Source organism: Pseudorasbora parva, chromosome 9 (genome assembly GCF_024679245.1).
Source record: "Pseudorasbora parva isolate DD20220531a chromosome 9, ASM2467924v1, whole genome shotgun sequence".
Taxonomy (NCBI): domain Eukaryota; kingdom Metazoa; phylum Chordata; class Actinopteri; order Cypriniformes; family Gobionidae; genus Pseudorasbora; species Pseudorasbora parva.
In genome coordinates this window covers 6,942,007-6,962,757 of record NC_090180.1, presented here as the reverse complement: position 1 = coordinate 6,962,757, position 20,751 = coordinate 6,942,007, and the positions used below count along the sequence as shown (strand labels likewise).

The 20,751-nt window shown below is 42.1% G+C and overlaps 1 protein-coding gene across 2 annotated transcripts in view; it reads left to right on the top strand.

The window, feature by feature from the left end:
• cdh12a (cadherin 12a) overlaps positions 1 to 20,751 on the top strand; it is a 58,493-nt gene that overhangs the window by 21,292 nt on the left and 16,450 nt on the right. For both annotated transcript variants that reach the window (XM_067453680.1, XM_067453678.1), the window contains exons 5-7: positions 560 to 727; positions 1,236 to 1,423; positions 9,938 to 10,191. In XM_067453680.1, the coding sequence (XP_067309781.1) occupies positions 560 to 727; positions 1,236 to 1,423; positions 9,938 to 10,191 (610 nt within the window). The remainder of the gene's footprint in view (positions 1 to 559; positions 728 to 1,235; positions 1,424 to 9,937; positions 10,192 to 20,751) is intronic.

The following is a 20,751-nucleotide window of genomic DNA, read 5'->3' as shown; positions in this document are numbered from 1 at the left end:
TGGGGTGAGTGAGTTTTCTTTGCTTTTTTAAATATTTTTTATTTGAATACATTAATACTTTTATACAGCATTGAAAACTTTTTAAAAAAAAATAATTTAATGCACCCTTTCTAAGCAATCATTCTAATCTATATATTAGAATGATTTATGGAGGTGTAGACTGGAGTAGGCCAGTGTGTGTGTGTGTGCGTGCGTGTGTGTGTGTGCGTTTTCCCGACAAAGACCTCAACACTTGGATAGAACACAGAAGGATAGCAAGTTATTAAATATGAAAACAAACTCAACAGCAACAATGCAAAATATAATTAGCAAATTGTTAAGCCATATTAATTATTCATGAATGCAAACAGGACTGAACTACTTTTTGGATGTTTTTGGATGCAGATGTAAAAATCTATTGTTGATTACAATAAAATCTTTGTTGATTTTATTTTTCTTTCTTTTTTTACCATTGTTTACTTAACTAAAAATAATCTGTACAGTGTAATATTATTTCTCTATACTGTAAATATATTTATGTTGTTTGTTTTTTCATGCCATCTCTCTTTCTCATTCTCAGGGGTCATAAGAGTTGCCCTACCCAATATGGATAGGGAGGTTAAAGAAATGTACCAGGTGGCCATACAGGCTAAGGACATGGGCGGTCAGCTCGGGGGCTTAGCTGGGACCACTACCATCAATATCACTCTCCGTGACGTCAATGACAACCCACCACGGTTTTCTAAAAGTATGTTCAAAAACAGATGTTTCTAGACTTGCAGGAGTCATTATAGAGCACCCTGAGGCTTACCGTATACTGTCAGCATTTCTATATCAGCAGCACTTTATCCCTGGGGTTCATCTTAATGTGAATTTAATCTGGTTTCATATTTGCTTTGCTCTTCGGAAACCTTAAACATGAGTCCATTATTTGAACTGTTTAATTCAGTTAATGGCAGTCACTGATTGCATAGAGGGGCTTTCTTTAAAACAGTATACAGTAAATGCATGACCCGAGAAGAACCTCAAATTTGCAATTAGCCATGATTAAGACCTCAAGGGCTCTTGCCAAACACAAACAACTAAATAGATTTGAATTTGCAAATGTGATTAGTATTCCAGCACTTTTCTCCAGAGCTCCTGAAGTGATTAGTGGATGATTATTGTTAACTACCTCTCAGAGTGATGTGTAAATGTGATGTAGGGTGTTATGACTATTCCTGAGGGCAGAGTTTGATCGCTGTTTTACCCGACAGGTATCTTTCACTTGCGTGTTCTTGAATCTTCACCTGTGGGCTCATCGGTGGGAAGAGTCAAAGCTCATGATCTGGACTCTGGGAAGAATGCTGAAGTGGAATATAGCATCGTTCCTGGGGACGGGGGCTCCATGTTTGATATTTACAGCAATAAGGACACACAAGAAGGAACAGTCATACTGAAAAAGGTAGAGTATGGCTTTATGTCATCATTATCAGTCTCATCATTTAAAATTTATTTTGATTCTTTGATGAGCAGTATATTTATTTATTAACAGTATTAGATTTGAATCTTAATCGTTTGTAACGTTAACAATCAATTTAATGTGTCCCTGCTGAATATTATTCATTATTAATTAAGTTTGTATGTAATACTCCATAAAATGCGTATCATATGCAAGTGAAAAACAGTGTGGCATAGACACGCCAAAATGAGTTTTGTTGTATACATTCCACAACATTGCACACTCGTACTATTTATACGCATTTTCCTGAGATCCGGCTGTGTATAACTAATAAAAAAAGTTTAAGATTTCTAAACTTATTTTGATTAGTTAAAACAATGTAAAAACATATGTTGTCATAACTTATTGAACATACTTTTTTACAGTGTACAAAGCAGTGCTGGTCCTAGACTTCTGGGGGCCCTAAGCAAACTTTGTAAGGGGTCTCTCCCAATGTGTTCACAATACCAAAATGACCCCCAAGCCCTTAATCGGTACTTTCAGGGAGTTTCACAGTCAGTAATAATACTGTAAAATAAACAATAAAAAAAAAAAAAACCACTTCTCATAATAATAGTGATCTGAAGTAATCAAATGTAAAATTAAAAATTCTATATATACATTGCTTCTTCTTAAGGTTATTTACTGAGAAGTAGTGAATGTTTCAATGATTTTCTTATTCTTAAATGGCTGCTGTCACTTTTAGACTAAATGCTCTTAATATGCTGACAAACATTTGAATACTCTCCCAATTGTTTATGTTCACTTGAGGCATAATTGACTGTGTTTAAATGAAAAATCCCAAGACAGGCATTTTTGCATATTTTTGTGTGCATTTGTCCATGTAAAAATCTTCAACCCATTCTCACTCCCAATGTGAGACAGTAGGCTATCTCATATTGTGTGCTCGGAAAGCAACCTAGGGAACAGCATTTCCTTTCCAGCTCAATATGTGTTCAAACATTTTTTCTTAGTATGGCTTTCGACTGTCATCTTACATGATTTGACTGATTTAGATGTTATGTAGAAAGGGAAACAGCGTATGGCTTTAAAGATAAGGAACAGAATGCCGCATAATGTTTCAAAAAAATTTGAAGCGCATCCCCAGTGAACAAGGTGGTTCTGCGGCCCAACTCAACTTTCGCACTGCGAAAATGTAAGATTTCTACAGTGCTATAGAGGAGAAGATTATTAGATAATAATGACTTACAAAGCTATTTGTATGGCAATATAGCACACAAATATAGCGCAATTGCACGTAACTATAGCATTATTGCGAATGAAACAGGAGCTCCTTTACCACCCAGTAAGTGAATTCTTTGACATTTGGACATTTGTTTAGGCAATATTTATCTTCTGGCTAAGGCCAGGTGACATCAGATGCAAATCACAATGCCATTTGCATCTCTTTTTCACACACATGAATTCAAGGATGATAGCAATAACCCCTTGTGCTTCTTCATTCAGAGGCTTGTGTGTGTGTGTACCCGAGGTGAGTCATATCTTATTACTGGATGGCCATCCAAAGCATCCTGAATGAATAATGCATAAAGCCATAAAAGCGTGAACACTTAACCCACACTACGCAATGGCTGCTCTTGGACTTATCAATTCATTATGTTCTTTGTGGTTTTCCTTAGAACATTGCTTTCCCATTCCTGTTTTGCCAACATGTGAAAAAAAGACATATATTGGGTGTGCTGACCTCTCAGGGGGATATAAAAATACATTGTTTGAGTTTCCCCACGAAAGCTCCCAATATTTTTTATATTTAGTGGACATGAATAAATGAGTGTGCCCATGGACATCTACCTTGATGTGATGTGACAAGTAGAAATCCCCTCAGACGTCCTGTTACATGGCCAATCACAGACGTGCTGGCTATGCTATAAGAGCTTAGCTGAAACAAATGCCTTGGTAAAGGCGTATGGATGAGGCTGGCATGCCAACCCATTCTCACTCCCAAGGCATCAACAATCTGAAGCATGGTCAAGTGCCTTTTGTATCACATGAGTCATATTAAGATGCATTTAATTCTTAGCATTTATAAAAGCTACTTTTATATTTTTAGAGCAACTAACCCAACTCCTACCCTAAACATACCCACTTTCTAAACAATATAAAACACATAAATAAAAGTACAGTTACAGGTATTTATTGCAAAAACTGACCAAACACAGTATAAAAGTATTAACTGTTGGGGGTAACAGTTTAAGACCCAGAGACCAGATATGCGAAATGAAGGAGTCAGGAGGTTCAATCATCGAAGATAATTTTACTGAAGAATAGTTTGCAGTTTCATAGTGTCAGCTTCAGAGTCTCACGAGGAGGTCGCAGGCCAGACTCTACCTTACACCAATTACCCATTTCAAGGGCACAGAATTCTCTCTCTCCCGGGAAGGGAGCTTCTGATTGGTTCACAAAACTTGCAATGTAAGCAATTTTCCACACATGGACAGATAGCAGGACATATCTCTAAACTAGGTAGACCGGTCGTCTCCCAGTAACTAGTTTTGCATCACTTGTGACATCATATGCCGCTGACCAGCGTCTCCAAGGCTGGCTTCGTCTGCAGAAATATCCATCTCTAACATAAGGCATGCATAGATGTGGCACACACACTCATAGAACTTGTCTAGATAAGTCATGCACACCCAGAGAATACTGGATTCTCTCAAGGTTGAGAACATCTTAACTAACACAACATAGTTCCACAACATGCTGATACTACATCTAGTACAGAAATGAACTCCCTCTATTCTCAAATAAAACTTTTTTAAAAGAGGTAGTAGGTACTTAGGATAAAACCCTAATAGTCACATAGAAAGGCACTTATGTTACCCTATTTCCCTTGTGGTTAGGGTGTTTACAACCACTCAAAGACGGGCCTGTCAGAGTCCTGGCACAGACATCCAAATGGCACCTAGAGTGTGGAATTGAAAAGATACACAGCACGCAAGCACACCAAAATCTCTCAAATCACTCGGTTAAATATAAAGGAGTTATAGTTCATCTAATTTATTAAAGGTAGAAATGGTTATGACAGATTAGTTTTGAATCTGATTTTCATATTGATCATAAAATGGTTCTTAAAAGATATCGCTCTTAAGAAGAGACAAGTGATGTCCAACTTGACCCTTCATAACTCATGTTGCATTCCAAGTTTTCTGAAGTCATCCGATATCTTTATGTAAAGAAGATTTTAATCGCTGAAATGATGATCCCGCCGCTCCGTGAACGCACGTCATATCTCGTTCAAAAGATACACCCGACTCTATAGCATGACACGATTGGTCATAAGACACACGAGAGCCAATGACATTTTACAATCAAATGTGACGTAATAACTTAATTGGTCACGAGACACACGAGAGCCAATGCAATTTCACTATGAAATCTGAATTTTTTCAAATTTGAATGTCTGCATGATCTCCGGCGGTTGGAGACACTGATCACTTTAGGCGATTTCCTTCCACACAAATCAGTCGTTTGGCCTCGGAACACTTGAAATATTTGCCCTTTTTGAATAAATTGTGCATGCACTCATATCTGACTGTTATATCCTGTGTTTTATATCATATGTTTAAGGTTTAAGGTTTAGGGATGGAATGTGGTTGGGTTATATGTTCAAATGTGTCTAAATAGCATGAATAAAATAAGTGCAAATAGAATTATGCTGGCTGATTAAATCGAGAATCACACTCCAACATGTCATAATGGCGAAATCATTATAATTTATTGATGGCGATAATGTTCTCATGCCCTGCGCGTCTGTGTATGACGTAAAAGGTTTCACATTGTAATGAATGGAGCGTGCCGATATAGGGATGCCTAGGGGTACCTTTGGTGTCTTTATTGTGACAGGAAAGGCATTGACCATGCTTCCGATTTTGAAGCCTTGGGAGTGAGAACGGGTTTAGAGTGCTCTCATCCTACAGGGAGTAGAAGGTTACTCTTTCATTACCCAAAGCTATGTAGTCTGTGGACACATACTGACAGGCCACTGCTGCTATTTATCTCTCTCTCTGCAGCAGATGGGGAGATGTGTATGAAGAATATAAAAGCATTTTAGCGGACTATGCCTCTCACAATAAGATAGATCAACTATATATCCAACCATACACCCTTTCATCCATTTATCCATTTATCCATCCATCCATCCATCCATCCATACACTATCTGAGCCTCTTTTTGTACCCTATTTGTGAAATGTCCCCATAATTCATTATCTAAAAAAGGCACATTGAAAATATTTGTCCGTCCTTCATTCCGTCTTTTATCTCCACTTGTTTTATTCCCCAAGCTGAGGTTGAACAGGACAAAGAGACATAGTCCTTACATTGCAAAATGAGCGTGCCATGATCTGGTGACCCAAAAAAAGTCTGGAAATGGATATGTGGGATCCTCACCGTAGGCCATGGAGGAGGGTCAATGATGATGAACCCTTCCTTTCTTTGTCCTCAATAACAGACTTCCCTCTCCTTTTTTTTCTCTTTGATGAGCTGTTTCATCACACCCCTACATGCTCTGCTACACAGGGACTTTTCTGAAACGCAAGGCTGAACATTTGGGGTCTCGCGGCTTTGTTCTCAGTACTGGTTTGAGCATAAAGAGGATCTACTGAAGTAATGCTTCAAGGGACAATTGTCTATATTATCAACAGGAATGAAAGGTGGGCTTTGCTCTTGCAACATATGATTATCTTAATGGTGCACTCAGTGATTCCTTCCTCATTGTACCAGTTTTACATGTACAGTAGTAGCTTTAAAAAAAATGTGCCGCTTTATTATACATAGAGTGGGATGTCTTATGAAAGTACTTTATCATCAAAATGCCTTTATATTTCTTTGAGGAAACAAGAATTTAAAGTTGGAACGAATTTTTGCAGTGTAGAAATGTAATTAAAAATTCATGAATAAATGTCAATTAGTAGGGGAATTAATTAAAGTGTTGGTATGTGCACGGTATTGAACAACAAAACAACTCTATGGACTAGCATCTGATTAGCATTCTCTTTTGAGTGGAGAGAATCCAAAACAGAGAAACAGGCCTTTGTGTTAATTCTCAGAGGAAGAGTCAGAAGACTCTGAAACAACTACATAAACAGTGGCATCTAAAGGTGTCCAATGTGACTCTGTTACTGAGGCATACATGACACAAATAACAGGAAACTGGACATTTTCAAACAAATGTTTTATTTTTTATTATTATTATTATTTTTTTATATATAGAACAGAATCTATATTTTGTAATAATATAGTTTTAGCTATGTTTTATGCTAAAAGCTATGTTTAAATGCTACAATCTACACAGTGACCAAAAGTTGCTAGGGGCTTTTGTCTGCTTCCGATTGGCCGGCTGGGTCTCTGTCCTGTCATGTCTTAGTTAGGGTAGAGTTATTCTTTTAACAAAAACTGAATTCGTACCAAATTGGCATTTTACCATAGGTGGGGAAAAATGCCTCCCACGGTAACATGCCCCACTCTGCCATAACAATTTGTCAAATTTAAAATAAAACTCTGTACTGTCAAAATCAGGGTACAAGTTTTCGCTTAAAATTAAAAAGACAAGCCAAATAATAAGGAACCATGCTGAAAATCAATATTTTCTAAACAAATATTGTTAGCTGATGCTAACTGACTGGCTACCTAGCTAACAGATGCTAATGTGAGGTCATTTTTCAAATATTTTTATTCAACCACCTAGTTAGATTACATTTGATGGAAAAACAAAGAATAGGATGTTCAGAAAATGATAACTACAGTAATTATGATAATTGGATGCTCCCTGGGGGCGTTTTATTCTATGTGGGTGGGGACATTTTACCCCACAGACTTTGAAAAAAAGGTTATGACATACTGAAAATATAATATTTTCCTTAAATAACAAGTAATCCCTAATAGAGGCCATGCTCTTCTCGTAGCATATATAACTGTGATGTTCTGCAAAACAGCAAGCTTTAAAACACTTTTTTTCTTACTGTTAAAAATTATATAATTTAACGTGAAATCCATTTTCTCTCATACATCACCAGGTTAAGCTTTGCAGTCAATCTGGTCAACATAGTCCATAGCAACAACAAAAACGTATCTTGATTTTAGTGGTTATTTTGGGAAAAACATTTTACCCCATGGGGGCGTTTTCCCTCACTCTACCCTATTCTTTTAGCATGGTCAGCACTACGAGCTCAGCCTGCAGACGTGTATCTCAACACGAGCTTGAAATGACAATGGCAGACATAACTGCTGTGTGCTGTCACCAGTGACAATACCTCCTGCAGAACAGCTGTGTATTGTAGACATGAAGCTGATGGCTTTTAAGTAGCGTAAGATCTTTGAGAAATTCTTGGCTGACAATGACAACAGTAAGTTGTCTTTGTAATCTGTCTTTTTTTGATGAAAGTGTCTTTTTGAGGACTGATATACCCTTGCTGTTCTGGAAGACTTTTTGTGTATTGTTTTTGTATTTTCAACAGACTGTACAAATTGTTCTTTTTACTCACAGTTGAACTCATTAACTACACGAGCGCAGTAAAAGTTTCTCGTTTCATTGCACTCTGATTTCCAGTGTTTTATGTAGTGGAGCGCAGAAAATGAATTAATCTATTTGTCGATTTTTTTTTAATAATCTGTTGATGTAGATGCTGAAGAATTGCTTCCATTGCAATAAAGTATTAAGTTTAAAAGTGTTTTTTTATTTTATTTTTGGAATGGTTTTACTTTGTTTTGGTTTGGCTTTTGTCTCGCTTATTTATTTATTTTTATCTTATGGAGCTTTTTGGTGTAGCCTGATGTAATTATGTTGGATGAGCAATTGTAAAATAATATTTGAGACTTGAATATAGTTGAATGTGCATAGATGTATGCACATGAAGCACGTCTTTTATCTTTTAACATTTGTAGTATGTTCATTTTTCAAGCTACAATCATACACAGCCAATCAGGCAACTATTAGTGGGGAAAATACTAATCAGCACGGCGTGATTTATCATTTGTGTTCTGCAGTTGCTCTTTTAAGTTGCTAATTAAGCTAATTTTCATGCGCCATTCTTTCATGCTTTGTCTGTCATTCCATTCCTAAGACATTATTGTGTGTGTGTGTGTGTGTGTGTGTGTGTGTCTGTGTGTGTGTGTGTGTGTGTGTGTGTGTGTGTGTGTGTGTGTGTGTGTGTGTGTGTGTGTGTGTGTGTGTGTGTGTGTGTGTGTGTGTGTGTGTGTGTGTGTGTGTGTGTGTGTGTGTGTGTGTGTGTGTGTGTGTGTGTGTGTGTGTCCTGGTAATCCCTACGTTATGGGGACAAAATGTCCCCACAAAGATGGCAATATCCGAAATCCTTGTCCTTGTGGGGACATTTTTAGGTCCCCATGAGGAAAACATCTTATAAATCACACAGAAGAAAGTAAAAATGCAGAAGTACTTTTTTTTAGAAAGTAAAAATGCAGAATGTTTCCTGTGATGGGTAGGTTTAGGGGCAGGGGCAGTGTAGGGGGATAGGATGTACAGTTTGTACAGTATGAAATCCATTACGCATAAGGAAAGTCCCCATAAAACATGGAAACACGACTGTGTGTGTGTGTGTGTGTGTGTGTGTGTGTGTGTGTGTGTGTGTGTGTGTGTGTGTGTGTGTGAGCCTGTTTATGTGGTTTATGAGGACACAAATTTGTATAACTACATGGGTATTACACTGGTATTACACTATAAATGTGGTTTATGAGGACATATCAAATGTCCTCATAATTCAAATCGCCTTAAAAACATACTAAAATATGTTTTTTTGAGAAAGTAAAAATGCAGAATGTTTCCTGTGATGGGTAGGTTTAGGGGCAGGGGCAGTGTAAGGGGATAGAAAATACGGTTTGTACGGTATAAAACCTATTACGCCTATGGAGAGTCCCTGTAAACCACATAGACCAACATGTGTGTGTGTGTGTGTGTGTGTGTGTGCGTGTGTAGGTGGGGGATGGGGTAAACCTTGTGTTATAGGATTGCAATCAAAAATGGCAATATCAAAAATTGTTGTCCTTGTTGGGACATGTTTTGGCCAAACATCTTATAAATCCACATAATATCCCCATAAAACATGGAAACCCAAAGTAGCGCCGCAACTCTTTGGCGTGAATGTGCCAAATTCTGCATTTACATGGCTGAATGAGCACAGTGATGCAAGAGCACTGACCAAAGACTTTTCTCCTTGCTTTCTTCTTCTTTTCCTTTATTCTCCCTCCTGTGATTCCAGGGTAGAGTGAGCAGCAGCCTTTCCTTTCCGTTCTCCTCACTTCTGATCTCTGCATGAGCCCTCTGTTGTATAAACCATATTTACTTTACTGGTTTTATGACTAGAATAATGTCAGTTGTGTTTTGGTATTCTTTGACAATATACATCCAAAAACAATTTGACATTACTACTCTTTGCTGACACAAAAGACAAAAAATGAAGAGATCCGCTTTAAAACTGATGATATCTCATTATCCTCTTAACAGCGCCTGGACTATGAAACCAGAAAGGCCTACACCTTTAAAGTAGAAGCTTCAAATGCAGCTCTTGATCATCGATTCCTGCATCTGGGACCCTTTAAGGACACTGCCACAGTCAAAGTAAATGTTCTGGATGTGGAGGAACCTCCTGTCTTCAGCCGGCTGTCTTATAGCATGGAGACATACGAGGACGCACCAGTGGGCATCATTGTCGGAGCCATCACAGCTGAGGACCTAGATGTAGGCAACAGTCCTGTTAGGTATGTGGGGAGCGCGCACACACACACACACACACACACACACAGATGTAGGTCAAATCAAAGCACGCAGTTTTACTTGCCTTTAAATACATGTGTATACACAACATCCTGTGGGAACTCCTTTCAAAACCACTTAACATGAACAAGTCCAAGTATACTAGACAACATTAAACAATAACAAACCTGCGGTCCTGTAGGTTTAGTCCATTTGGCAATGCTTTTTTTCAACAGAGTGTACTGCTTTGATTCAATCCACTCTGACAAACTTCTGGTGCTGTTTGCAAGCGTGGACAAATGTAATGTGGCACATTTGCTTTTTTTTTAGTTTTTCATTTAAGCGTCTGAAAGTGTTAGCTACAACGTGCACTGTCACAAGTGCATTGTCTTTATGAAAGAATTTGTCTTCATTTGAATATTTAATGAAGGGACATAAATAGAGGTAGTAGTAATTTAGAAACTCACAGCTCATCATAAATATTTCATCTCAGTGCATTTCCCATTTGTTAAATTCAGTGCAGAATTGCAGTTTGTGGATTAATTAAAAAAAAGTATCTATGTCAGCTATGAGTGGTTATTTTGCATTTAATCATTATTGTTACATGCAGATTTGTTATATTTTGAGTTATTGTACAAAGTGACTTTCATGGATGGAGATTAAACAAGGTGAATATGTGCATTTGACTGTTTGTATCGCTGCACATGTCTGTTTGTGTGTTAGATGGACTGTTGGTTCCACCATTAGGTGGCAAACAGTGGCAAAGATTTCTTTACAATGAATTGAATGTTTTGCTCAAACGATTCATTTAAACAAGGATTCGTTCAGGTATGGCACTGCTGTGTTGAGAGAGACAACGATTGATTCTACATTGACTTTATTTGAAACTGTTTTAGTAGGTAGAGCAAAAATATTGAAAATATCTGTTAACATGTATGTGTGTGAACTGTCAGATACTCTATAGTAGTATTTATAGATAGTATTTACTTTTTGTTTATTACACTGTTGAATAAAAGCAATATCCCACCCGCATCATGCTGTTTTACACAGTAGTAGCCTGTGCTGTATTGTTGTTGCACTTGTGATATTGCTTCCAGTACAAGTCGAACATAAAAGTAAAAACAAAAAGGTGTTTTTATTTTTATTATTTTTATTTTATTTTTGTCCTCCTCAGAACCAAGGCTGCTGAAAAAGTGGGTGCAAGGGGTGCACTGTTGAACTTTATTGTAGTTGATATACTCATGTGACATGAAATACAGTACAATTTTGCAATGTTTAGAAGGTCTTCCAGGTTTGTGGAATTGTAGCCTGACAAGCTAGACCCACATCCAGATGTTTGGTCTGGGAACTCGCCATTGACAGGGCTCAATCCGAGGGGCGGGATAAACGGTTGTCTTTCAAACTCCCTCTGCACGCATTTAGATAGTGCTACAACCAACCAGAGCAACGTGAAGAGGAGCTAGTTGATAGATTAAACTTTCGCCATATCCGGTCGACAAAACTCCGAACATATCTTCCCTTCTTAAGAATGATTTCAGTGCCGTTCTTTGTTCTTTTCTCAAAGTAAAGCTTAACTACTAGTCTTCCAGAGTTACGAGATTCGAAAGACCTCTTCTTTGTTTACAAGAAGCATGCAGAACCTCGTCAACTCTGCCGTCATTATGTTAAGCCCGCCCACCGACTCTATACACGATGTGATTGGCCTGACCAGAGTTTGGTTTTTCCAGCTTAGTCTATCGAGAGTTGCTGGACGACACTCGCAGCAGATTAGATTTGCTGCTGCTAGGGTGCGTCTAGATTTCTAGGCAATTGGAATTGCACACCGAGCCAGTCATGTGCCTATCACTAAAAACTGAGACCCACACAACATTTGATCACTGGATTTACAGAAATCATTTGACTTTTATTGTTTTAATGTTTATCAACATTGCAAATCTTATCAGCACCTGACAAACACATTAATTATTATTTGAATTGTCAAATTCAAGTGAGACATTTAAGAACTATCGCTGGAAGCCTTTTGTCTTTCAAAGACATCAAAATGTACAATTTACACCTTTTCATATTTGCTTGCAATTCAGGGATTCCCCAACTTTATTGTCTGCTGAACGTGTTTGCCCTAAGAGGAAATAAGAGTTTATAATAAAACTATAAAAGTTCTCATAAATATTAGTTTGTAAATGTTTTCCCCAATTATTTCTACTCAATTTTATTTATTAATACAACAACTGTAGTTCCCTTTCGGGGAACTCGAGCTGCGTCGAAACGCTGTGAGAACGCCTCTGCGTTAATGCGTCGTGAAGCGCCTGTAGAACCATTCCATCGGAAAAAAGATCGATCGTCGGCGTGATGACGTCATCGACCGGAAGCTATAAAACGTCCGTGAAAACAAACAGGAACTAGCTTCTGTGCCTTCAGTAAGCGATCTGTGTGAACCTGTCTGTCTATTTGGTGTTTTTGTCTGTCTATTGAAAGAGTTTTTCCACCCTTTGTTAAATATTCCATATATATTTCACAAAAAAGAGAAAATAAAATAGATAGAGAAATGGCGAGCGAAAGCAGTAACTTTAAGAGGTGTGTTCATCCCTGCCCACGCTACATCACGAGTGGGGATACACACTCTCTTTGTGTTGCCTGCTTGGGAGCGCAGCATGCCCAGGCAGCCCTCGAGGGGGCTGCTTGTGAGCACTGTGAGCGTATGCCACTGAGAACGCTGCGCTCCCGCCGGGCACTCTTCGAGGAGGGTGCCTCGGCTCGTGTTCCCCGCGGCTCTGGTCCCGCTGCTGCCGAGGCAGAGCGGAGGCTGCAGTCGTGGGGTTCACAATTGGATGTTGCGGAGGGGTTTGAGACGGGCGCTGCCTTATCTCTGCCCTCACCCGCTCCATCCAGCGGTTCTTCTCGGGGCTTGGAAGCACGCATTGCGGTTTCTTCCCCCCCGAGAGAGCCGCCGGTGCTCCAACTATCCAGCTCCGAGGAGGTGGACGTTGAGAGCATCGCGACTGAAGATTCGCCACTTCAGTCCCCTGCGAGTGATGAGCTCGTTGAGGTTCTAACGCGAGCCGTGGCCAGATTAAACATCGACTGGCCCGTAGAAAGATCTGAGGCAGGAAAAAGACGTTCTAGTAAATTAGACGAAAGATTCCTGCCCGCTCGCGCTTCAGAACCTCAGCGGCGGGGCCTGCCATTCTTTCATGATTTGCACACCGAGGTGGCAACATCATGGAGGAGACCGGCATCTTACCGTGTGTTCAGCCCTCAGACTACGGTCTATAGTAACATCATTGGGCTGAAACACTACGGTTATGGGGCGATGCCAAAGGTAGAAGAGACGCTTGCGAGCCATCTCTCGCCTTCCTCGGCATCGTCCCTAAAGGCCCCGACTTTGCCCACCAGACCATTGAAAACAACGTCGGCGCTGGTGGGCAAAGCGTACTCGGCGGCAGGTCAGGCTGCTGCATGCCTTCACACCATGGCAATTATGCAGGCTTATCAGGCTGACCTGCTTAGGGACCTAGATGGACGCGATGAGGTGGGGGGTGATGTCATAAATGAGCTTAGAACAGCAGCTGATATAACTCTCCGGGCCACCAAAGAGACGGCCAGATGTGTTGGCCGCTCGATGGCAGCATTGGTGGCTACGGAGAGACATTTGTGGCTCAACCCCACCGAAATCAAAGAGAGGGAGAAGAGCTTTCTGCTCGACGCGCCGCTTCTCCTGGTGGCCTCTTCGGTGACGCAGTACACACTGTCACCGAGAGGTTCCAGGAGTCAAAGAAACAAGCTGCGGCGCTGAAGCAGTTTCTCCCTCTCCGAGTCCAGGTCCCTGGGGCTGCCGCTGACATCAGGCAGCCCAAGCCGAGTACGAGCTCAGCTCACAGGGCACAACAAAAGCAGAGCGTCGCCGCTCGGGCTCCCCCTCAGCGCGGGGACCAGGGGCGGCGCTCTCAGACGAAGCCTTCGAGGGGCAGGGCTGATCTGCGGACAGTCCTGATCGCCAAGAAGGCTTCGTCGAAGCGTTCCTGACGCCAGAAGCGTCAGGACGCTGAGGGTGGTTCCCCCCGTGGGGAAACGGTGCTTACCCCTGCCTACGGTACCCGTTTCCCTACGGCACCCTCGGGGGGCCGCGCTGCCAACCCTGCCGCAATGCCGGGGCGCAGTCGGTCTCCGCGGGCCACCCGAGGGTGGTCCGCACCCCCTTCGGGGGGTCCCCGAGCAGTCAAGTCAGTTGTTCCCTGCCGGTCCGCCGCTTCAGGGCACTGTGCTTGTTGCTCAAAATACACCAGAGGCCAGCCTCGAGAGGCTGGTTCCCTTAGTAGATTTTCTAGACGAATGGAAACGTCTATCAAATATATCTCAGTGGGTCCTGCAGATAGTAGAAAAGGGGTATGCCATTCAATTCAGAAGTCGGCCACCTCCTTTCTGCGGTGTCCTACCTACAGTGGTGGGCCCGGAGCAGGCTCTGGTAATGGCACAGGAAGTAGAGACACTCCTGCAAAAAGGGGCTATAGAGAGGGTTTCCCCTCCCAGCAGGGAGTCTGGCTTTTACAGCCGTTACTTCATCGTGCCCAAGAAGGATGGGGGCTTACGCCCGATATTAGATCTGCGGCTATTGAATCGCTCGGTGGCCAAGCTCAAATTCAAGATGCTTACACTCAGACAGATTGTAGCGCAGGTCAGATCGGAGGATTGGTTTGTCACCATAGACCTCAAAGATGCGTATTTTCATGTCTCCATCCGTCCACATCACAGGAAGTTCCTGAGGTTTGCCTTCGGGGGAGAGGCATACCAATATCGTGTACTTCCCTTCGGTCTAGCACTGTCACCCCGCACGTTCACCAAGTGTGTGGATGCAGCTCTGGCGCCGCTGCGTCTTCAGGGCATCCGCATACTGAACTACATCGACGACTGGCTGATTCTAGCGAATACAGAGCAGATGGCGGTTCAGCATCGAGATGCTGTTCTCGCCCATATGTCGAAGCTGGGGTTGAGGCTGAACGCCAAGAAGAGTGTGCTTTCTCCGGCTCAGAGAACCACTTTTCTAGGTGTGAACTGGGACTCGATAATTATGCGGCCGCAATTATCGCCAACACGCATAGCGTCGATCCTGGCAGCCGCCAAAGAACAGAAGCTAGGCCGAGCCGTCACTGTGAAACAGTTCCAGAAACTGTTAGGTCTCATGGCAGCAGCGTCCAACGTGATACCTCTTGGCCTACTGTACATGAGGCCACTGCAGTGGTGGCTCAAAACACACGGGTTCTCCCCGAGGGGAAATCCGCTCCGCACGATCAAAGTCACGCGGCGATGCCTACGTGCTCTGGTCATGTGGAAAAACCCGGGGTTTTTATCTCAGGGTCCCGTGTTGGGGGCTCATGTTCGTCGCGTAACGCTAACGACAGACGCCTCCCTCACGGGCTGGGGGGCGACCATGAGTGGTCGCTCATCCCAGGGTCTATGGCAGGAACATCAGCGGCACTGGCACATAAATCGGCTAGAGATGCTCGCAGTGTTTCTTGCATTGAAACAGTTCCTGCCCGACCTCAGGGGCCACCACGTACTAGTCAGAACAGACAACACGTCCGTGGTGGCCTATATAAATCACCAGGGGGGTCTGAGGTCTCGTCCGTTGGACAAATTGGCACATCGGATCCTCCTGTGGGCCCAAGGGAAATTGCTGTCAATCAAGGCAGTATATATCCCGGGGGCCCTAAACCAGGAAGCAGACAACCTGTCGAGACAGGGGCCGAGGCCCGGGGAATGGAGACTCCACCCAGAGGTGGTGGAGCTCCTATGGAAGGTTTATGGGAAAGCAGAGATAGACCTGTTCGCTTCGGCAGAGAACTCTCACTGCCCGCGGTGGTTTTCTCTGACCCATCCGGCTCCGCTGGGGCTGGATGCCATGGTACAGGAGTGGCCGAGGCTGCCTCTGTACGCCTTCCCCCCGATTGTTCTGCTTCCAGGAGTTCTGGAGAGGGTACGCCGGGACGGGGCCCAGGTACTCCTAGTGGCCCCGAACTGGCCGACCCGAGTATGGTTTTCGGACCTGATATCTCTCCTGGAAGGCTCTCCGATGGAGATTCCGACCAGGAGGGATCTACTCTCTCAGGCGGGCGGGAGATTCCTGCACCCACGCCCGGAGATGTGGAAACTGTGGGCCTGGCCTCTGAGGGGGCTAGGCTCATAGAGGAGGGTCTCTCGGCCGAGGTCGTAGAGACCATCCTACACTCCAGAGCTCCGTCCACAAGGAAGCTGTACGCTTTGAAATGGAGACTTTTCTCAGCTTGGTGCAGAGAACGCCAGTGGGATCCAGTTAACTGCCCGGTTGGTACAGTGCTGGAGTTCCTGCAGGAAAGGTTCTCTGCAGGGTTGACCCCCTCCACACTTAAGGTGTACGTGGCGGCCTTGGGCGCTGTCCACGTCCCTTGCAGTGGAGTGTCTTTGGGAAGACACCCTCTAATTACACGCTTCCTTCGTGGCACATTAAGGTTGAGGCCAGTTATGCACTCGAGGGTCCCGGCATGGGACTTGGCCATTGTTTTAAGGGGCTTGTCCGGACCTCCGTTCGAACCTTTGGAGGAGGTTTCGGATAAGTTCCTCACCCTGAAAACTATCTTCCTTTTGGCCATTTCATCTCTTAAAAGGATAGGAGATATTCAGTCCCTGTCAGTAGGGCCCTCATGTCTAGAGTTCGCGCCTGGGATGGTGAAAGCATTTCTGCATCCCAGGCCGGGTTATGTCCCCAAGGTTCCTACGAGCCCACGGGGCCCCATCACTCTACAAGCCTTCTGTCCTCCTCCATTCTTGACGTCAGACCAGGAAAGATTAAATCTGCTGTGTCCGGTGAGGGCACTGGATACTTATGTCCACAGAGCTGCCCTGTGGAGAAAAACTGAACAATTGTTTGTTTGCTTCGGACCCCCTAAGAAGGGGGCTCCTGTATCCAAGCAGAGGATGAGCAAGTGGGTGGCCGAGGCCATTTCACTTGCTTATGAAGCTGCCGGGCAGCCATCTCCTTTGGCTGTCCGGGCACATTCTACCAGGGGTATGGCTGCTTCTAAAGCACTTTTGTCGGGGGCTTCCCTCCATGATATATGTAACGCGGCCGGATGGTCGTCTCCTTCTACCTTCGTCAGGTTCTACGAACTAGACCTGGCATCTACTGTAGGGGCACAGGTTCTCTCGTAACCGTGTGCGCTTCGGCTTCACACATACGAGACACTTGGTCCTATGGCGATGTGGGTATAAGCGTTCTCACAGCGTTTCGACGCAGCTCGAGTTCCCCGAAAGGGAACGTCTCAGGTTACGTATGTAACCCTAGTTCCCTGAGGGAACGAGACGCTGCGTCGCTCTGCCATACTCCCGGCGTGTCCGTGATCACTTACTTCAGGCTTTATCAGAAGTTAGTTCCTGTTTGTTTTCACGGACGTTTTATAGCTTCCGGTCGATGACGTCATCACGCCGACGATCGATCTTTTTTCCGATGGAATGGTTCTACAGGCGCTTCACGACGCATTAACGCAGAGGCGTTCTCACAGCGTTTCGACGCAGCGTCTCGTTCCCTCAGGGAACTAGGGTTACATACGTAACCTGAGACGTTTCTCAGATCAACGTATTTTTTTAACTTACTTTTACTCATTTCATACAGTGTATCTAATAGATGTTAGTGCTTTAAAATGTAATCAGTATTTTTCAGTGTAAAAATGTTTCATCAAAAAAAAAAAAAAAAAAAATCATAGTAAAGTTTTTTAAGTGTACATCAGGACCAAATAAAAATCATCTGGTCATTAGCTGTTCTTAAAATTAGATAAATACAAGCTTAGATGTAAAACAAATTACATATTACACAAAAATAAAGCCCAAAATGTAGAAGCCATAGGAGACAAACTAAGTACACCCTATGATTTAAGTGCTTTTAGAGCCACTTGTAGCAGAATATATTGAATTAATCAGTTTTTATTTTCTTTTTTCTTTTTTTTTCGTATGACAGTATTAGCCTCTCGCATCACAGCTCTCTTAAGGTCCCATCACAGCATTTCAATCAAGGTTGCGGTCTTGACTTTGACAGGGCCATTGAAACACATTGATTCTTTTCTTTATCAGCCATTATGTTGATTGTAGGTTTGCTGGTGTTCTTCGGATCAATGTCCTAATTGTGCATTGCCCAATTTCGGCCAAACTTTAGCTGTTGGACAAATGGCCTCACATTTGACTCTAGAATACATAGTTCATGGAAGACTCAAAGATTGCAAGGTGCCCAGGTCCTGTGCCTGCAAAACAAGCCAAAAATCATCAGACCTCCATCAGCATGATGGACAATTGGTAAGAGATGTTTGTGCTGGTATGCTGGGTTTAGTTTTCTCCTAACATTATGGCCGAACATCTCCAGTTTGGTATTGTCTGTCAAAAAGGACATTGTTCCAGAAGGCTTGAGGTTTGTTCAGAGATAACTTTGCAAACCTAAGCTGTACTGCCATGTTATTTTTAGAGAGAAGAAGCTTTTTCCTGGCAACCCTTCCAAACAAGCCATACTTGTATTTTCATGAACTTGTATTGACATTTAACAGGTTAACTGTGAGGCTTGCCTGAGGTGTAGTTTGGGTGTTTTGCAATGTCCTGATCATTTGCGCAGTCTGACCTTGGGGTGAATTTGCTGGGGTATCCACTTCTGTGAAGCCTGACAACTGTCTCGAATGTTTTCCACTTGTGAATAATCTTCAGTGTAATAATGGACTTCGATTTGTTTGTAAATGGCCATATGACCCTTCTCAGATTGATTGCCACAACAATTGCTTCTCTAAGATCAGATCATTGCTGATGTCTTTCCTCCTTGCCTTGGCATTGTGTTAACACACACCTGAATGCTCCAGACCAGCAAACTGCCAAAACTTCTGCTTTCATAGGTGGTCACTCTTGCTGATGATCAATCACATTTTTTCTCAGTCGCTTTGGTACATTTTTCAGATCAGAATTGAAATTCTCAAAACTACCTGTTCAATTCTCACATCATTGTGTCACTTGTGCACATCAAAAAAGCAGTTTCTCATTTCTTGAACAAGTTGCAAATGCATTGGTAGATTCATGCAAATGATTATGAACAATTCTCTGTTGTTTCCTACATTATCAGTTGCTTATGTCATGTTGATCAAAATGTATTATATTAGGTCTCTGAGGAATAGTCTCATCCCTCACAACATTTAGGCACAAGCTCATAGCATAAGTCTTTACATGCAAAATGGTTGAACAAGTTATCATAATAAGTCAAGCATATTTCTATACATTCTATATTTCCAATAGACTTTTTTCTAAATCTGTCCTGAATTGGTAAATTGCTCCCAGTTGAATGTTGACTTTCTCTAACGAAGGTGCTTCTCATGAAACATCAACTAGCATATATTTCTACAGCACCGCATGTACAGTTTTTCCTATGGTCACATTTCTTCTTTAGGTTTTTTTGTGTGCTATTCAGTGCTGTCTTTTCATTTTTGTATCTCAATGACGTTCTGTCAATAAAATACAGTGCAAACAGTAAGAGTGTAAATTTGAATCTTTTCCATTCTCTTGCAATTACACTCACACATACACTAAGATGTAACTTACAATTGACAATAATTGTCATCAAAACTTTAGCCATATTTCCATCAGAACATCCCTCCAGAGTAAACTGTTTTATTGTCAACATGACTAAACAATTTGACTGTCTTATCCGTACACAATGACACAAGGACTTGTCATTCTGTTGGCACTGACATGTTCATTGACACAGATATTTACTTTTTTTGAGAAATGAACTAAGGATTTTGAGCAACAGAGTGGCTTTTGCAGGTTATCCATGGTGTTTTGCTATTTGTACAAATTGTTTTGAGAAATGCACTTACTGTTTTGCAAGTTGTAAGTTTGATTCGAGAAGTGTACCAAAGCGACTGAGAAAAAATAAGGCATTTGATTAGCAGCACCTGACTGCTACTGACCCTCTTAATTCCTATGGAAGCAGTAAGGGTAGTTATAATGCAGTTTATCACATTTAATCTAGAAACTATAACTACTATAATATCATGTTCACACAACTTATCTGCAGCTTTTTCACGATTTCTCTCAACAAGAAGGAGGACAGAAAAGGTATCATTTAATAAATGGGAAAACAAAGTAACTTACTTCCTATATGTGTTACATATGATGTTACCCCCAACACTAATTGTAGTATTGATGGGTCCTATGGATCGGCAGTCAAAACTCAAATCAGAAAGACTGTGAAAGAAAGGTCACCTATGAAGACATTCACTAGCTGTATGTAAGTCAACGAATATCCAACAACAACAGCAACAAAAAAATGCACTGTTATCTACCAGACTTGTTTTGGTCGCCTTTCATTGTTTTTGAACATATCTTTTAAGCAAACAACAGAGTTTCACTCACTTCCCTGTAGTCAAATGTTCTGTTCACTGAAGTCTTTCCCTTGAAGATAAGGGACGTGAGTGCAGTTTTTGGTGGCTTTTTGTACTTTCAAAGACTGCCAAACAAGAAAGTGCAACATTGCCGGCCCACTTTTTCAGCAGCCTTGGTTCTGTAAT